Source organism: Pelophylax lessonae (assembly GCF_965119305.1).
Source record: "Pelophylax lessonae genome assembly, chromosome: 4".
NCBI classification, from domain to species: domain Eukaryota; kingdom Metazoa; phylum Chordata; class Amphibia; order Anura; family Ranidae; genus Pelophylax; species Pelophylax lessonae.
This window is the reverse complement of record NC_138771.1, coordinates 626,615,428-626,633,276: the sequence shown is the minus strand read 5'-3', so window position 1 is coordinate 626,633,276 and position 17,849 is coordinate 626,615,428. Positions and strand designations below refer to the sequence as shown.

Sequence of the window (17,849 nt, the reverse complement as noted above, 5' to 3'; positions counted from 1 at the left end):
AGGAAATGCTTTCCACAATCTTTGGTCAACAAAAAAATGCGAAGGGGGGGGGGGGGGGGGTAAAGCAGCTTTGAGAAGCAACAAAGTGCTTGCCTTGAGGCTGAAAGATAGAAAAAAATCTATATATGATGTCCACCATCCATAATGACACCACATTTAAGGTTCAAAGAAGACGAGGTCCCATTCAAAAGCCAACATGCATCCAAGAATATAAACTTTACATGGGGGGGAGAGATTTTAATGACCAAATGCTTCAGCCCTATTTGGCAACAAAGAGGTCCTGTTTCTGGTACAAGAAAGTAGCAATTTATTTAATTCATTTGGCCATTTATAATGCATATATTATCTACACCAAATCCACGGAAAAAAATTATATAGATATATCAGTTCTAGGGACAACTACCCACATCCACATACATACATTTACTATAGAACACTAAAAGAGCAGGGAAAGGATGGGGGGAATCAAACCTAATACCTAAACCTAAATATAGGAGACCTTTCCATATCCCCCCTTAGACAATTGGACTTTAGAGGATGTGGAGTTGTCACATATTGATGAGCACTTCAACTAAAGTTAATTTTGATAAAAAAAAAACAAATTTGTTCATTATTTCATTATACAAAGTTAAAACTTCTCATTAAAATGTACATATAAAGAAAAAGGTTACATCAGCTCCCCCTTTCACTCACTTATCTTCAGGCCTTCTCTACTGGTTAGCTGGCTCCCGGATCCCTCTGACCTTCTGGAGTGGTCCCCTCTCCTAGGCAGACCCCTGTGCAGTTTTGAGTACTCACAATACTGTTTTTCCTGGAAACTTCTGCCCAGCAGCCCCACTCGGTCCTCAGCACACTGGATCCCTCTCTGCAGTTTAGCTCAACCTTCGTCCTCTAGGCCGACTGCCTAGGACACACTCACTCGCTGACAGGAGGAGAGACAGCCGTCACCCTCCTCCTGGGACTCAGCTTCCCGCCTGTAGCGGCCGCCCCGATGGAAGGAGGGGTTTCGCCGCTAGAGATGTTCTCTTCCCCCTAGTGGGAGGGATGCTGTAGAGTAGAGCAGGAACCGCTCTTACCAGAGCTGATGATTTAGCGATCCAAGCAGAAGAGAGATAGAGCTGGTATTGCCTTCTCCCACAAACATGAGATGAGACTCTACGTTGAGGGTAAGCAAGAAGAACTGTTTATTGAACCCACACACACACACATTATATACACTATCAGGTAAGGTGAGTTTGATTGCATTAGCATATGCAGATAGATTTGTATACAGGAACAGAATAACCCTAAACGAATTATCTAGCCACCTGGCCAGAACAATGTGGGGTCATTAACATGTAACAATGGAACAGGAATACTCAGCACAATACACATTCCATCTCAAAACACAGACAGTATTAGCATATTTAATAATGTGTGGACAACAAGTGGCTGAGCCAATGACATTAGCAGTCTGCCATGAGCCTGACTGAGAAGATTAATAAAATGAAATAAAAGGCAATGTCCCAAACTCATAGGAAAATGACACAAAGGGGTTTACCATCCAGGGACAGGGTGATCCGTCACACAGACCTCATAGCAATTGTCTAGAGCCGTCTAAAGCCTCGTACACACGCAATGAATTTCCACCGACTGGTTGTCCGTCTTTTGTCCAGAGTGGTGTCTGTTGGTTGGAATGTGCTCTAGACTGCACATGAATCTTCACGTACGACAGAATTCTACTTCAGAAGTGATGTCATGTGTTGGATTGCTTTCTATGTGTTCTTTCATCTCTGAGCATGCCTAGTCTTGCTCATAAGATTTTTCCCCATCTAAATCTGTACTAATGAGACAAAAATCGGACGTGTTTTGATGGTCGACAAAAATTATATAGCCTGCACACCAGGATTTTTTCGGCCGAAAAGTCGGAAGTCGGTTGTCGGAAGCACCATACTAACAAGCCGAAAATTGGCAGATCGGCCGTCGGACGAAATTTCCCGGCCGAATTTCTTCTCGTGTGTACGGGGCTTTAGTCTCCCAGTGTAGGATTAAATCTTCACATCTCTATATGAAGACATTGCTGACATTGCAGTACAATACACCTTAACATCACTTGTAAATACAGACCCCATTTGAAGCAATCCAAACCACCAAGTATCTGATTTTTTTAATCATAGTGACGGCTAGTACCGTCACACCGCCAAAGACACTCTGTCATGTGGTCCCCTCAGACTGATACCCCATCCCAGGGTGTACTGCGGCAGACTCTGCCCTCTGGGATAGATATAAGCCCTGGTGTGCTATTGGCCAGGTTTCCTCCACTGTCCAATAAGAGCCCCCATTGGACACAGTGGGGAGACTCCCCAGACTCAACAGACACACCTGAAAATACATGACAGCCTAGCTGAATGATCAGGCCCCCCTGATAAGTAGGCAGGGCCACAATATGCTCTTTCCTAGCACCTACCTAGGAGGGTGCTACACAAATAATTGTGGGAAAAAATTACAACATCAAAAAACTCACTATGCCTCTTACTAAATACCTTTAAATGTCCTTTTACTTTCCAAAAAGGGGTCATTTGGGGGTTATTTGTACTTTCCTGGCTTGTTAGTGTCTCAAGAAATGAGATAGGCCCTCAGTACTAGGGATGATCAAAGTTTTGAAAAGTTCGGTTCGGCAAGAACACCCGAACTTCCCGAAAGTTCGGGTCCGGATTCCAGAACCCCATTGAAATCAATGGGACCCGAACTTCGGTAATCAAAAAACACCATTTTGAAGCCCTAAAACCCAATAAATGCCCCTAAAAAGTGCCTAGGGTTCTGGGTCATGCTCCAGGGACTTTTAATCACACAAAAAAAGTTCTTAAAAATTGTGGTTTTTGATAGAGAGCCAATTATTGAAAAAATGATTGAAAAAAAAAATAATAGATTTCTTTGGATTTAGTGTCTGGGGGGTCTAAAAAGTGTACCTGTGAAGTTTTTGCTGTGTAGCATGTCCAGAACCATTCCTTTCACACCTGGGCATTTTTGTTTCAGGCGTTTATTGGGCTTTTTTGTGGGCGTCTTTGGAGGCAGGCATGACATCTGAACTTCTGTGTAGGGGTATATATACACACACACATATGTATATATACACATACACACATATAGGTGTAAAAGGAGCGGAACCCCATCCATGCGCTAATTAAATTATTTGCAGGGAAGGGGTTCCGCTCCTTTCACACCTATATGTGTGTATGTGTATATATATATATATGTGTGTGTGTGTATATATACCCCTATACAGAAGTTCAGATGTCATGCCTGCCTCCAAAGACGCCCAAAAAATGCCCAATAAACGCCTGCAACAAAAACGCCCAGGTGTGTTTTTTCAGGTGTTTATTGGGCATTTTTTGGGCATCTTTGGAGGCAGGCATGACATCTGAACTTCTGTGTAGGGGTATATATACACAAACACATATATATATATACACATACACACATATAGGTGTGAAAGGAGCGGAACCCCATCCCTGCAAATAATTTCATTAGCGCATTGATGGGGTTCCGCTCCTTTCACACCTATATGTGTGTATGTGTATATATACATATGTGTGTGTGTATATATACCCCTACACAGAAGTTCAGATGTCATGCCTGCCTCCAAAGACGTCCACAAAAAAGCCCAATAAATGCCTGAAACAAAAACGCTCAGGTGTGAAAGGAGCGGAGCCACATCCTTGCTCTACTAAAAATTCTAAGAAAAATTATCTTTTTTCTCTGGCGGTCACCCTGACATGGATGAGTTCGGTCACCCTGGCATAGCAGTCAGAGTCAGTGCACCCTAAACTACATTACGGTCACCCTGACACTTAACACTTTCCCTACAGAAACTAGATTTTTGAATCTAACTATAGTGGTATATAGTACCCTAACTACACTAGATATCCCTTTCCTCACACTAATACTTGCTAAATGACACTTTTGCAGCAGGAGTAACAGAACTGCTTCCACTCTCTTCCACAGCCCCTGTATTACAGTGCTAGAGATTTGGCGGGGCTATGTTATATACTGGGGGGCGTATTCACTACTGATTGGCCTCTGGACCCGCTAGTCACTCCAATCACATTCCTAGCATCCTCCTGCCCCCTCAATTTGCTTTTACTCACGTTTCTGGTCCAATCACTGGCTTTTAAAGCCTAGTTCCTGTCCCATTGCATTTTGGGCGGTTCTGGTGCCAAATTTCCAAATTTTTACCGCAAAAAGTTCGGAATTCGGCCGAATTTCGAACAGTCAATGTTCGGTTCGAACCGATGGTCGACCCGAACCGTTCGATCATCCCTACTCAGTACATGAAGTATGATCAGGTGTGATCAATTTGTCAGTGGCACCATAGCCGTTAGACTCTATAACTTTCACAAATATACTGTACACTTATTGGGTAATTTTTTTACCAAAGATATGTAGTAGTATACATTTTGGCCAAAATTTATGAAGAAAATATACTAATTTGCTAAATTTTATGACAGAAACAAAAAAAAAATGTGCTTTTTCACAAAATTTTCGGTCTTTTTTTATTTATGGCACAAAAAATTTAAAACCCATTAGTGGTTAAATACCACCAAAAGAAAGCTCTATTTGTATGGGTACAGTGTTGCATGACTGAGTAATTGTAATGAGTAATTGACATTCAAAGTGTGAGAGTGCTAAAAGCTGAAAATTGGTCTGGACAGGAAGGGGGTGAAAGTGCCCTGTGTTGAAGTTTTTAAATGATTGCCTCTGCATTCGATTTAATCTGCATTACTGGTTTTGGTAATAACTTAGACTTCTCCTGCAGCAGATGATGTAAGTCTGAAAACAAGGGTTGTACACCACTGGTATTGTCCGCAAGAAACTTTATTGGTGAATGTTCAGACAGAGCATGGTTCTGCCATGGTGTTCTGTCTGGAAGTCCCTGATAAAGTTTCTCAAGAATGATACCAACAGTGTGTGTGACCCTCCCTTTCAAGTGGCATAGAATTGTGCTATTCTCATAATAATAATAATAATAATAATAACAATAATAATAAGCAGATGTCCAGAGCAACTCTTACATCAGATGTCAAGAGCCCCCCCACCATCACATCAGAAGTCAAGAGTCCCCCACCCTTCCTTACATCACTGTGCACACCCCCCCCTCACCTTGTGCTGCTCCCAGAGAGCTGGGAAGCAGAAAGTGCAGAGTCTGAAAGAGGACCAGAGGGGGGCTGGAGCCAGCTGTCAGAGTCTGCTGAATGCTGAGACCAGGGAAGGCAAAGATGAGGGGGCTATGCGAATGCACAGAGAGGTGCAGGGTCTGTCGGAGGAGTTCTGTCCTCTTCTCTGCTGCCAATTGCTGAGACGGGGGGCAGACATGAGCTTCTTCACAGCTGCACAGAGAAACACAGGATCTGGTGGGAGAGTTCTGTCCTCCTCACTGCTGCCGACTACTGAGACAAGGCACTGGCGGAGATAAGGGGGATGCTGCAGCTGAGAAAGCAGGATAGGTGTGTAGGGCCACATGAAATGGCCTGGAGGGCCACATTCGGGCCACAGGCCTTGTGTTTGAAACATGTTCCCAAGACCTAAATTAGTTGTTAACCCTTGCCGTGCTAGCTCAGTCCCACTGCAAGGGGGAATTTTCAAGTTTTCTGAAGTTGTGTTTTAAGGCAGGAGGTAAATATTTACTCTCTTCCTTAGGAAGTAAAAAAAAAAAAAAACGCACCACTTTGTTGGGATTTGTAGTACAGATTGGAAATAAAGGTCTCTTTGCTTAACTTTATTTATGTTATTATTTATTTTTATACTTTTTTTATAGGTTGTTATGGAGGAAAAAAGTAGGATCTAACAAAGTAAGCATGCATCACTGATACAGAGCCCATGCTGAGAACCTGGACAAGATCTGGATACCTAAGACAAATTTCTGCCACCTCTAAAGGATCACCATCTAAATTTCTTGGCCATAGGCACAACAAAATTATTTTTTTTATTTATTTTTGTTATGGATGTTTCTACGTTTTCAGAAGAATTAAACTGATAAATAAACTATATTTCTACCCAAAACCTTTTTGTTTTTACATACTGTATAGGAGGAAAGGATTATAACCTTGATCAGGAATTTATTAATGTCTGTAAGAGATTCACCTGCTTTATTTCTTCTAATGACCAATGTCACTGGATCAGAAAGTAATGGAAATGTTTTTGTTAGTTCAGACAATGCAATAGGAGGATAAGATAAAAGCAAAAAGTGACCAGCGCTATGGAGTGTGTGTAAGGTAAGGTGCTCAGGTGTAAGCGGCCAACAACCAAACCCCAAGGGGTCAAGATATAGGTAAAGTGCAAGAAAGGGGTTGAAAACGGCACTACCTTTGTGCAATAAATAATAAGGTGCAATCACTTGCAATCAACTGATAAATAAAGGGGTGTATCCCATAAAACCATAAAAACGTAAAATGAATATATACTGTGTATTGGGTGGATTCAAATAGAACCAATTAAATCTCCTAATGTGTAGTAGGTACAACCCAAAAAGTGCTGAAGTGCAATAAATACATTTATGACACAGACAAGTGTGTTTATTGTGATAAAAATATATAAATAAATCAATACAGTGCAGAAGTAAAATAAATCATGTGTTGGATAATAATCCTGGCACTGTTACTATTGTGGGTGTCACATGCCAATACAAAACAATTGGTGATGAGAGTGGTGAGTGAACCAGGGAAAAAATCCCTTAAGGTAAGGTGGCAGCTGCAATCACCTGTGTAACCACTAGGTGTCGCGCTGTGTATACAACCTGCAGCATATAGAAGTTAGGCCAATGTATATCTCCGAGGGTCCCCCTCCACGGTCAACAAGGCACCAGTTGGCGTGTTTCCATATGGAAAAGGAAAGAGGGGAGCCCCATGAAGTATTGATCAAAAACAATAGAGAAAACGTAGCATCCACTCACTGTGAGAGCTGCCTCGGATCAGTCGCAAACGCCGGGAAGCTTCCGCGTTCCACGGCGGTGGAGTCTCGAAACCGGAAGTGACGCTATGACGCAATGGACCCGCCCTACGCGTTTCGTCAGAGGACATCTGCTGGAGCAGCCCAGGAGGATAAATCTTCCAAATGGGGACTTTTGTTGCAGTTTTCATAGATAATAGATTTTGCTTTCCCGAGAAAAGGACATTACGGAGGATGTAAGCATCAACTGTCAAAACAGAAAATTACTTTCAGCAAATATAAATTTGTGATTGACTAGTAATCAAACAGATGATAGTAATTACCTGAAACCAAACAATCTAGAATCCATGAGCTATATCAACCATCTGAATTACAACCCCAGGCAAAATAAAAGTATGGAATCACCACTCTTGGAAAATGTTCATTCAATTGTTTATTTGTGTAGACAAAAAAAACACAAAAATAATCACAGACATGCCATAAAATGGAAAATTGTATCAAATACTTACCGTAATTTAACTTTCCTGACGCCAATACTTGGCAGCATACACATGATATAGCTCCGCCCCTATATCCACCCACAGGACCTGTTTAAATCTATAAAAGTGTGACTAAGAGCAACCTCCCCATTCTTCGTAAAAAGCATAAAGATCAAGAGGGAGGGTCCGTATGCTGCCATGTATTGGCGTCAGGAAAGGAAAATTACGGTAAGTATTTGATACAATTTTCCATTTTCCTGACGCCAACATGGCAGCATACACATGATAACTAATGAGCTTCTGAGAGGGAGGGTTTAAATGTTGCAAACTCAGTCTTTATTTTACCATGTAGACAAAGATGCCTGAATAGTTCTTCCTCCCAAACTCCACCGTAGTGAGAGCTGCTAAATCCACTCTGTAATGTTTTCAGAAACGTATGGCAGGAAGACCAGCTGGCAGCTCTGCACACTGTCTCCAGAGCCACCCCTGCACGTGCTGCCCAGGATGATGACACTGCTCTGGTCGAATGAGCCCTTACCACCTCCGGGGAATCCTTCCCAATCGCTTTATATGCATTTTGAATGGTTTTGACTATCCATGCTGATATTGTTCTGGCTGAGGCATCCTTCTCCTTCATTTTCCCGGAAGGAATGATGAAAAGCCTCTACCCATTCACTATTAAGATGAAATATCGAAGCCACTTTAGGCACAAAGTGATCCAGTGGTCTTAGTACCACTATCCGGAAATAAAGTTGTATACGGGACAGTAGCACCCAGGGTCTGGAGCTCTGACACTCTCCCGCCCGAAGTTATGGCAATTAGGAAGGCAGTTTTCAGGGTGATATTCCCTAATGAACAGTCCTACGTTGGGAGCCATCGAGGGTTGTGTCAGGAAATTTAGGACTACCACCAGGTCTCATTGGGGGAAACCTATTCCTCTGAGGACGAAGCCTAAGAACTGCTCTCATGAACCGTTCCACTAGCGGATTTGCTGACCATTTTTTCTGCGTAAAGGCCGAGATGGCCGAAATTTGAACCTTCAGAGAGCTTAGGCTTAATCCTAGATCTAGCCCCATTTTCAGAAAAGAAAGGATCTGCGAAAGATTGGGGTTACTTGGTTCGAACTGCCGGTTGGTCGCAAAGCTTGCGAACTTCTCCAATTTTCTGGTGAATATGGTATTCGTGGGGCTCTTCCTGGAGCTTTGCAGTGTACGTATGACCTCTGGTGAACATCCTAGGTCTTGTAACCCTTGCCTTTCAACCTCCAGGCCGCTAGGGTCAGCCGAGATGGATTCGGGTGTAGGATGTCTCCTTGCACCAGAAGAAGCGGGGTTTCTGGCAGCATGACCGGAGGATACATGCTCAGATCCATTGCCAGGGAAAACCATGGTCTGCGTGGCCAGTATGGAAGTATCGCAATGACTTCCAGATTCTCTGCCAGTAGCCTCCTCAGAAACCTCAGTATTAGTGAGACTGGAGGAAAGGCGTAGGCCAGTTGTGCCCTCCACACATGTGTCAAGGCGTCGGTCCCCTCCGCCATTGGGTGAGGGTAGCGCGAGAGGAAGCGGGTTACCTTGTAGTTGGTTGAGGAAGCAAAGAGATCCACTTGCAGGAGCCCTCACTGGAGGACGATCTGCCCGAACACTTCTGGGTGAAGAGCCCATTCATTGGGGTTTCTGAACTGCCTCGAGAGAATGTCCGCTTCCATGTTTTGCTTGCCTGGCAGATATCTTGCCCTTAGATCTGCCAGGTGTTGTTGTGCCAATGTCATTATTGGTTCTACCTTTGCTAGGAGAGAACGACTGTGTGTTCCTCCTTGCCTTTGTACATATGCCACTGCTGCTGTATTGTCCATGCGTATTAGGACTGGACGCCCACGTATGTAGGGTAGTAGGGTGGTTAGAGCCATAAAGCCTGCCGGAGCTCCAGGACATTGGAAACTAGGCCCTGTGTCAGGAATTCCCATGTGCTCTGAGTCTTGTGTGTTTCGCAGGTAGCTCCCCACCCTGCTGCGCTTGCGTCCGTAGTGACCGTGATCCAATTTTGTGGACCCAACGGCCGGTGTCGCAATAAAGTGTCTTGGCGTGTCCACCACCAAAGACTTTGGCTCATTTGGAAGCTGACCCTGATGGGTTGAGCTAGTCGCAGTTTTCTCCACTGCGCTAGGAAGCCCAGCTGGAAGATTCTGAGTCTCTGATGTGCCCATGGAAGCGTCATAATACAGGACGCCCTGGTCCCTAACAGGCTCATACATTGGGCTGCTGACATCACCAATATTGTTAGGGTCTGCTGTATCTTTTTCCCTTATCTTGGGGAATTTTTGTAAAGGAAAAAAGACTTTGGCCTCTTGGGTATTAAATTGGGCTCCCAGGTAGACCATATTCCGCGTAGGTTCCAGCTGGCTTTTCTGTAGGTTTACTATCCAGCCGGATGTCCTTAGGGTGGCCAAAGGAAGTCTCTTTGCTGTAGTAAGAGGTCTAAATTTTGGGCTATAAGAATAATATTGTCCAAAAAATGGTGGACCCTGAGCCCCTTCTCTCTGAGGGGGGCCAAGACTGCAATTAGTACCTTGGTAAAGGTTTGTGGGGACGTTGACAGCCGAAGAGGAGGCAGACAAATTGAAAGTGGTCTTCCCCTAACGCGAACCTGAGGAACATTTGATATGCTTTGTGTATTGGGACGTGCAGATATGCGTCCTGTAGACCCACTGAGATCATCCAGCCCCTTGGCTGGATTATTCAAAATTATCGTGTTGAGGGACTCCATTTTGAACCTCTTGAGGTCTATTTCTGGCCTGAAACCTCCTGTTTTTTTTTTTTTTTTGTCTGGACCAGGAACAGAGGCGAGTAGAACCTTGTAAACCTCTGATAGGCAGGAACTGCTACGATCGCCTCCTGATCCAGCAGGATATTGATATACTCCTGAAGTGCTGACATTTTCGAGGGAGACTGATGTCTTGGTGCGGGTAAAGGAATACTTGGGGGGTGCTGCTTGAATGGCCAATAGTGGCCCTGCCGAACTGTGGACTGCACCCGCCGGTCCTGACAATGATCCTGCCAGATTTGGGCAAATCTGCGCAATCGCACCCCAACCGTTTCCCTCTGGACTGGTATGGTGTCAAAAGGGTTTCTGGTTTCTGGGTTTCTGGGAGGCAGGGGGATGTGTAGGGGTCTTGTTTCTTTGATTTCTCAAGAAGATGGAGTGAGTGCCTCTCCAGTTCCTTCCGGAGTCTCTGTTGTACCGAGAGTTACCGTATTCCCGGAAATTATTCGGTATTACTCTGGAGGGTCGTCCCCCTCTGTCTCCTGGTTTTTCTGTCTTGGGGCAGAAGACCCGACCTTCCGCCCGTGACTCTGGAGATGGCCGTCTCCAATTTTGGCCAAATAAGACTTTCCCGTCGAAGGGAAGCTTGCAGCAATTTTGCTTCAACGAAGGGTCTGCCGCCCAGGGTTTTAGCCATAGGGCCCTCCTGGCTGTCACCGAGCTGAGCATTGCTCTGGCGGACCACCTAATAATGTCTATCGCCGCTTCCCCCTTGAAGTCTGCGGCAAGTTTAATTTCATCCAGAGCTTTAATGATCTGGTCTTTCGGCAGTTGGCTATTGATGGCGCATTCCAAATTCTGCGTCCATACTCTTATGGTGCTTGCCACAGATGTTAATGTTGGTTTACAGGTGCTACCTGCTGCAAGGTAGGCTCCTTTTAAGTCACTGTCGATACGCCTGTCTGGAACATACCTGAAGGAGGAGGAATCCTCCATTGGGAGGGTTACATTTTTGGCCAGTCTGGTGACTGCCGCGTCCACCACAGGCGGATTGGATAATGACCCCCCTTCTTCTTCTGTGAGGGGGTATAGGTTCTGGAGTCTACTGGAAGAAGTGGATCTTCTTTCTCCCTTCTCCCATTCTTCCTGAAACAGACCTCTTATTTCTGCCTTAAGAGGGAAGGTATCGACCTGCTTTTGCAGCCTGGGGTAGTAAGTCTTCCTTCCATTCCAGTGCCGCCTTTACGGCTTTTATAAATGGGGAAACCATGAAAAATTTGAATCTGGAGTCCTCTTCCGAGGAGGCCTGGATGGTAGGCTCATGAGCCATTATGGGGGCCGTGACTTGCCCACCTGCCATTGGTTGCGTCAGGCGCCCCGAAAATTCCGCCAGTTAGTCTTGAACTACCCTTTTCAGCAGGGTTGAGACTTGCTGGCTTTCAAGCTCTTGGTCTCTGGCTAGCTGTCTGAAGCAGGGACTGCACATTAATTTGCCCTCCATTGGGTCGCCTCCGCACGACCAGCATTTGGCTCTCGGGCGCTGCGCCCGCTGTGGCGATGCTGTGTTTTTTCTTTTTTGAGAGCATTTGCGTCCTCATGCTTGAGGCCTGCCAGGACTCGAGGAGTCACTTTCTGCCCTTTTTTTTTTTTTTTGGAGACACTTTGGTGTTTCAGAGAGGCTCTGGACCTCGTTTAGCGGGAGTGCGAGCGGCTGGGGCCTGAATAGATAAAAAGGCACGCTCGTCAGGGCATAGGGCACTCTTTTTTCCAGCTTCTTCTTACTTACCCGATGTTGGCTCTTTACCTGATATGGTGGTGGTCTTGTGTGTGTGGCGGTAAGCTCATGTTGAAATGGGATACCGAAAGGTGCAGGGGGGGCTGCATAGTCATAGAGAGGAAAGGAAAGGAAGAGGAAAGATTTCTAATAATTTTCTTATCTATATACATGCAAAGATACCTTGTGACATGAAATGAACACCTATGTTTATTTAAATCTATGCCAACACACTGAACATTTATATATTTTTATCACTATACCCTCCCGCTGCCCCTTCGTAAAAACCCCTAGAAAAGGAAAAAAAAGATTTTTTTTTTTTTTATACATACATACACACTGTATAGGGGTATATATATACACACACACTTATATGTATTTATACACATACACACATATAGGTGTTATAGCAGAGAAGCCATATGGGTGTTAATTATTTCATTAGCGCAAGCATAGGTTTCTGCTATTTTCACACCTATATGTGTGTATGTGTATAAATACATATAAGTGTGTGTGTGTATATATATACCCCTATACAGAAGTTCAGATGTTTTGCCTGCCTCCAAAGACCCCCAAAAAATGCCCAAAAAAACGCCAGCTACAAAAACGCCCAGGTGTGTTTTTGCAGCAAGCGTTTTTTTTGGGCATTTTTTGGGGGTCTTTGGAGGCAGGCAAAACATCTGAACTTCTGTATAGGGGTATATACACACACACACACACACACACACACACACACACACTTATATGTATTTATACACATACACACATATAGGTGTTATAGCAGAGAAGCCATATGGGTGTTCATTATTTCATTAGCGCAAGCATAGGTTTCTGCTACTTTCACACCTATATATGTGTATGTGTATATATACATACATGTGTGTGTGTATATATACCCCTACACAGAAGTTCAGATGTCATGCCTGACTCCAAACATGTCCTCAAAAAAGCCCTATAAATGCCTGCAGCAAAAAGCAGGGTGACAGGGGCGAAGCCATATCGCTGTTCTATAAGTGTTCTAAGAGAAACAATCTTTTCTCTATAGCGGTCACCCTGAGATGGAAGGGTTTTGTCACCCTGCCATAGCAGTCATTGTCAGTTCACCCTACACTACACTACGGTCACCCTGGCACTTAACACTTTCCCTACAGAAACTAGATTTTTGAATCTAACTAAAGTGGAAAATAGCACCCTAACTACACTAGATATCCCTTTCCTCACACTAATAATTGCTAAATGACACTTTGAGAGCAGAAGTACCAGAACTGCTTCCACTCTCTTCCACAGCCCTGTATTAAAATGGTAGAGATTTGGCGGGGCTATCTTATATACTGGGGGGCGTATTCACTAATGATTGGCCTCTGGACCCCCTAGTCACTCCAATCACATTCCTAGCATTCTCCTGCCCCCTCAATTGGCTTTTACTGATGGTTCTGGTCCAATCACAGGCTTTTAAAGCCCATTTCCTGTCCCATTGCATTTTGGTCGGTTCTGGTTGCCGAATTCCGAACTTTTTCAGCAAAAAGTTCGGAATTCGGCCGAACCTCGAACAGTCAATGTTCGGGTCGAACCGATAGTCAACCCGAACCGTTTCGATCATCCCTACTGATCAGAGATGCAGCCAAGAGGCCCATGATCACTCTGGATGAACTGCAGAGATCTGCAGCTGAGGTGGGAGACTCTGTCCATAGGACAACAATCAGTCGTATATCAGTCATATACTGCACAAATCTGGCCTTTATGGAAGAGTGGCAAGAAGAAAGCCATTTCTTAAAGATATCCATAAAAGTGTAGTTTAAAGTTTGCCACAAGCCACCTGGGAGACACACCAAACATGTGGAAGAAGGTGCTCTGGTCAGATGAAACCAAAATCGAACTTTTTGGCAACAATCCAAAACGTTATGTTTGACGTAAAAGCAACACAACTCATCACCCTGAACACACCATCCCCACTGTCAAACATAAAGCAAAATCTACAATGGAATGGTTCACAAATAAACATATCCAGGTATTAGAATTGCCAAGTCAAAGTCCAGACCTGAATCCAATCGAGAATCTGTGGAAAGAACTGAAAACTGCTCTTCACAAACGCTCTCCATCCAACCTCACTGAGCTCGAGCTGTTTTGCAAGGAGGAATGGGCAAAAATTCCAGTCTCTCGATGTGCAAAACTGATAGAGACATACCCCAAACGACTTACAGCTGTAATCGCAGCAAAAGGTGGTGCTACAAAGTACAAGTGCGCTACAGAAAGCAACGATGCAAAACTTCATCAGTTAAACTGACCAAAGTACAATATGTATTTTATAAAAAAACAAAAAAGATACTATATTGTTAAGAAAGCCTAAACCAAGCTCTGTTAGAAGCAGAGTTAAGGATTTCAGCTCATAAGAGGTATGGTGAAGGCCAAAACACCATTAAAATTTTGAATTGCTCATCACCTTAACCACTTAAGCCCCGAAGGATTTGGCTGCTCAAAGACCAGGGCCTATTTTGCGATTCGGCACTGCGTGACTTTAATGGACAATTGCGCGGTCGTGCGACGCTGTACCCAAATGAAATTGACATCCTTTTTTTCGCACAAACAGAGCTTTCTTTTGGTGGTATTTGATCACCTGTGCAATTTTTTTTTTTGCGCTATAAACAAAAAAAGTGCGACAATTTTGAAAAAAAATAACAATATTTTTCACATTTTTTTATATGAAATGCCCCCCAAAAAAATAAAAAAATCTAAATTTTTTAACATTTTAGGCCAATTAGTTTTCTGCTACATATTTTTGGTGAAAAAAAAATCGCAAATAGGGGAATTTTGATTGGTTTGCGCCAAAGTTATTGCGTTTACTAACTAAGGGAAAGATTTATGTCATTTTTATTGTTTTTTTTTTTAAACTAGTAATGGCGGCGATCTGCGTTTTTTTTTGGGGGGACTACGACATTGCGGCGGACAGATCGGACCTTTCACTGACATTTTTGACACTTTTGGGGGTACCAGTGACATTACTAGAGTAATACATATGCACTGTTACTGTAAAAATGACACTGGCAGGGAAGGGGTTAACTTTATTGGTAAACAATGGGTTAAATGTATCCCTAGGGGCGTGATTTTAACTGTGGGGGCTGTGGCTTGTGATGTAACCACAGAGACATACGATCCCACATAGCAGGATCGTGTAGTCTCTGCAGTTATACCAGGGAGAATGACAGACGGCTGTGTTGCCTTTCTCCCTCTCCAGCGGGAGATCGCGAGTGACCGGAGGACATCGGAGCTGCCGGTCACTCGCGCGGGGATGTTAGTGAACGAGCGGGGGCGGGAGCGCGCCTCCGGCGGCACACGCTCGCCCCCAAGAGGCTCGTGGGCGAGTGACGTACCCATATGTCACTTTGCCCAGGAGGGGCTGACCGCCGCAGTACATATACTGACGGCGGTCGGCAAGTGGTTAAAATTACTGTGGTGTCTTGGAAGCCTTGTGGAATTAAGAGTTGCAATTTTTAGAGATTAAAGAATATAGATCACACTATACTTAGAGGGCTCATTGCCCCATGTGAGGATCAAACTTTGATCGTCATACTGACATGTTGCCTATTGTGATAATGAGGCATAGCAACTACAACTGCTGACCTGCCATAGACGGCTGCCATACACGACGATGCCTAATGGGGATCAGCTGCATGGACACTATATTACCGGCTCCCAGCGTGGATCATTTGTGCGATCCACTGCTGGGAGAAGGTTGTCCATGCAGATATCTGATCCTCTGTGAGTTCAAAGGTAATACTGAAAAGATCTTTTTATTTATTTATTTTATTTCTTCGCATCTTACCTTTCATTCTTATGGGGCACTGGCTGAGAACTTTATTCTCTTTCCCTTTTCCTCATAACAAAACAGTATCTCTTCAAACTCCTGTGACATATTATTATCCATTCATTTTCTCTTGGATTGAATTGTGCATTTTTCTGCCTATTGTCATATAAGTAAATTGAACTCTGATGCACTCAATGTGCATTCAACTTTCAATTATATGGCTTTCTTTATTGGCATTCCTTTTCCTTTTTTCAAACAATCAAGTTCTTCTTACAAATTCAATTGACATAAGTCAAATATAATGAACCCACAGGACTTTGAAAATAGAGATATGTTGTTTTTTCTGGCAGCCATTTTTCTACCAAAAACATACATTTTTCAAATAAATGAAAGAGAGAGATATTTCTTGTATACTTTGTGGCATCTACATCTCTTTCCTATTATGGTTTTTTGCAGTATAGACAGGCTTATGCTTGATCTATCCCGCTAAGCCAAGCTACTATTGGACTCCAGCTGCCCTGAACTAGGAGTTTTTGATGATCACAAATCCATCCCTCCCTCCCTTTTTCCATCTCATGAATGCTGTAAACAGCCAAAGAAAAAACCTATCCTTTAGGCATACGGCGGTGTCTGGATCGCAGCTTTCTTCCTGTTTTTAACCTGCAAGCTCTAAGCTCATGTGTAAACCAACCATGTAAGTGAAAAACTATCTGCTAATATGTTATGCATGTATTGTATAAACAGATGTCTTTTGTCAGAATGTTATACATTATGTCTCTTTGAATACTTACAGATAGGACATTAGCGTTATCCCTGACGAAGGGGTCTCAAGCACCCCGAAGCGCGTCGGACCATCTGGTCCTTTGGTTGAGTTTCTCTGGTTATATTGCACATACACCTGCGCTTGCAATTTGTTTTAACTTTATGCATATATTTGCTTGTATATTTGTCTTTTTGATGCACTTATTTATTAAAATGTATTCCTAACATTTATCATTTGTTATTATCTATCAATTGTTGCCTAAAAAGTCCCAATCCCAGGGGAATTTTTTGTTCTTCCTATACCTATCGGGATGTGGCACACCCATTGAGGTTCTCAGCAGGAACACACCCTGTACACGACGATGATGGTAATGTTTTTTTTTCTCAATTTTGTATTTTTTAAAACTTTTCCCAGGGATAACTGATAAGTGTCCCATATGGTCTAGTGATTAGGATTCTTGGTTTTCACCCAGGTAGCCTGGGTTTGACTCCTGGTATGGGAAATGCATGATATCCTAATGACCCACATTCTCCTGGTTCTTAATCCTCCAATGCTATTTTCCCTTGCAACCTCAAATTAATTGTTTTCAGAGTGTGGAGTAAATATTGCTATATTTAAACTGGTAGACCAAATTTTGCAGCTGGAGATACATTTCATATCATTATAAGGAAACAACATTTATCAAAGAAAATGGATTTCACTGTGGTTATTATACAGTGAGAAAAAGCAATTAAATACCAGCAAAGACAAAGAGCCTCAGCTTTTCTCACTTCAAAAGAAAATTGTGAAGCTTATTCTTTTGTTAAAAATTCCTTTAACCTCTTCAGCTTCCGAAGATTTGACTTGCTTCATGACCAGGCCATTTTTTGCTATTCTGCCCTGCGCTATTTCAACTGATTGTGCGGTCATGCAACACTGTGCCCAAACTAAAATTTTTTTCTTTTGGTGGTATTTGATTACCACTGGTTTTTTTCCTTTTTTGTGATATAAATGAAAACAAAACTCAAAAAAAATCTGCGCTAGGTCAAAGGTAGTATATAAAACAAGCAGCCACTTATCCAACTGTGATACCAGTTGTAAACAATGAAATAATTAAAAAAAAAAAGCAGCGCTAAAACATCAACTTGAATAAAGACAAGTGCATTGTGCAAAAACATATAAGAATGATCTATCTAAGAATTACGCAAATTCATATATTTATACATAAATTAGGCAAATCTAGCCAAATATAAAGTGCAAAAATATGTAGAGATAATCTATGTAGGATTTATGGAAATTCATATAGCCGCAAAAAGTGAAAGCACAAAAGAAATTGAGAATGTATAATACACTTATATAGGAAAG

General features: G+C 43.1%; 1 protein-coding gene across 1 annotated transcript in view; it reads left to right on the top strand.

The window, feature by feature from the left end:
• LOC309555069 (uncharacterized protein) overlaps positions 1-5,936 on the top strand; it is a 49,007-nt gene extending 43,071 nt beyond the window's left edge. Inside the window, exon 4 of the mRNA XM_082256895.1 lies at positions 5,795-5,936. Within this exon, the coding sequence (XP_082113021.1) occupies positions 5,795-5,817 (23 nt within the window). The 3' untranslated portion in view covers positions 5,818-5,936. The remainder of the gene's footprint in view (positions 1-5,794) is intronic.
• The last annotated feature ends 11,913 nt before the right edge of the window (positions 5,937-17,849 follow it).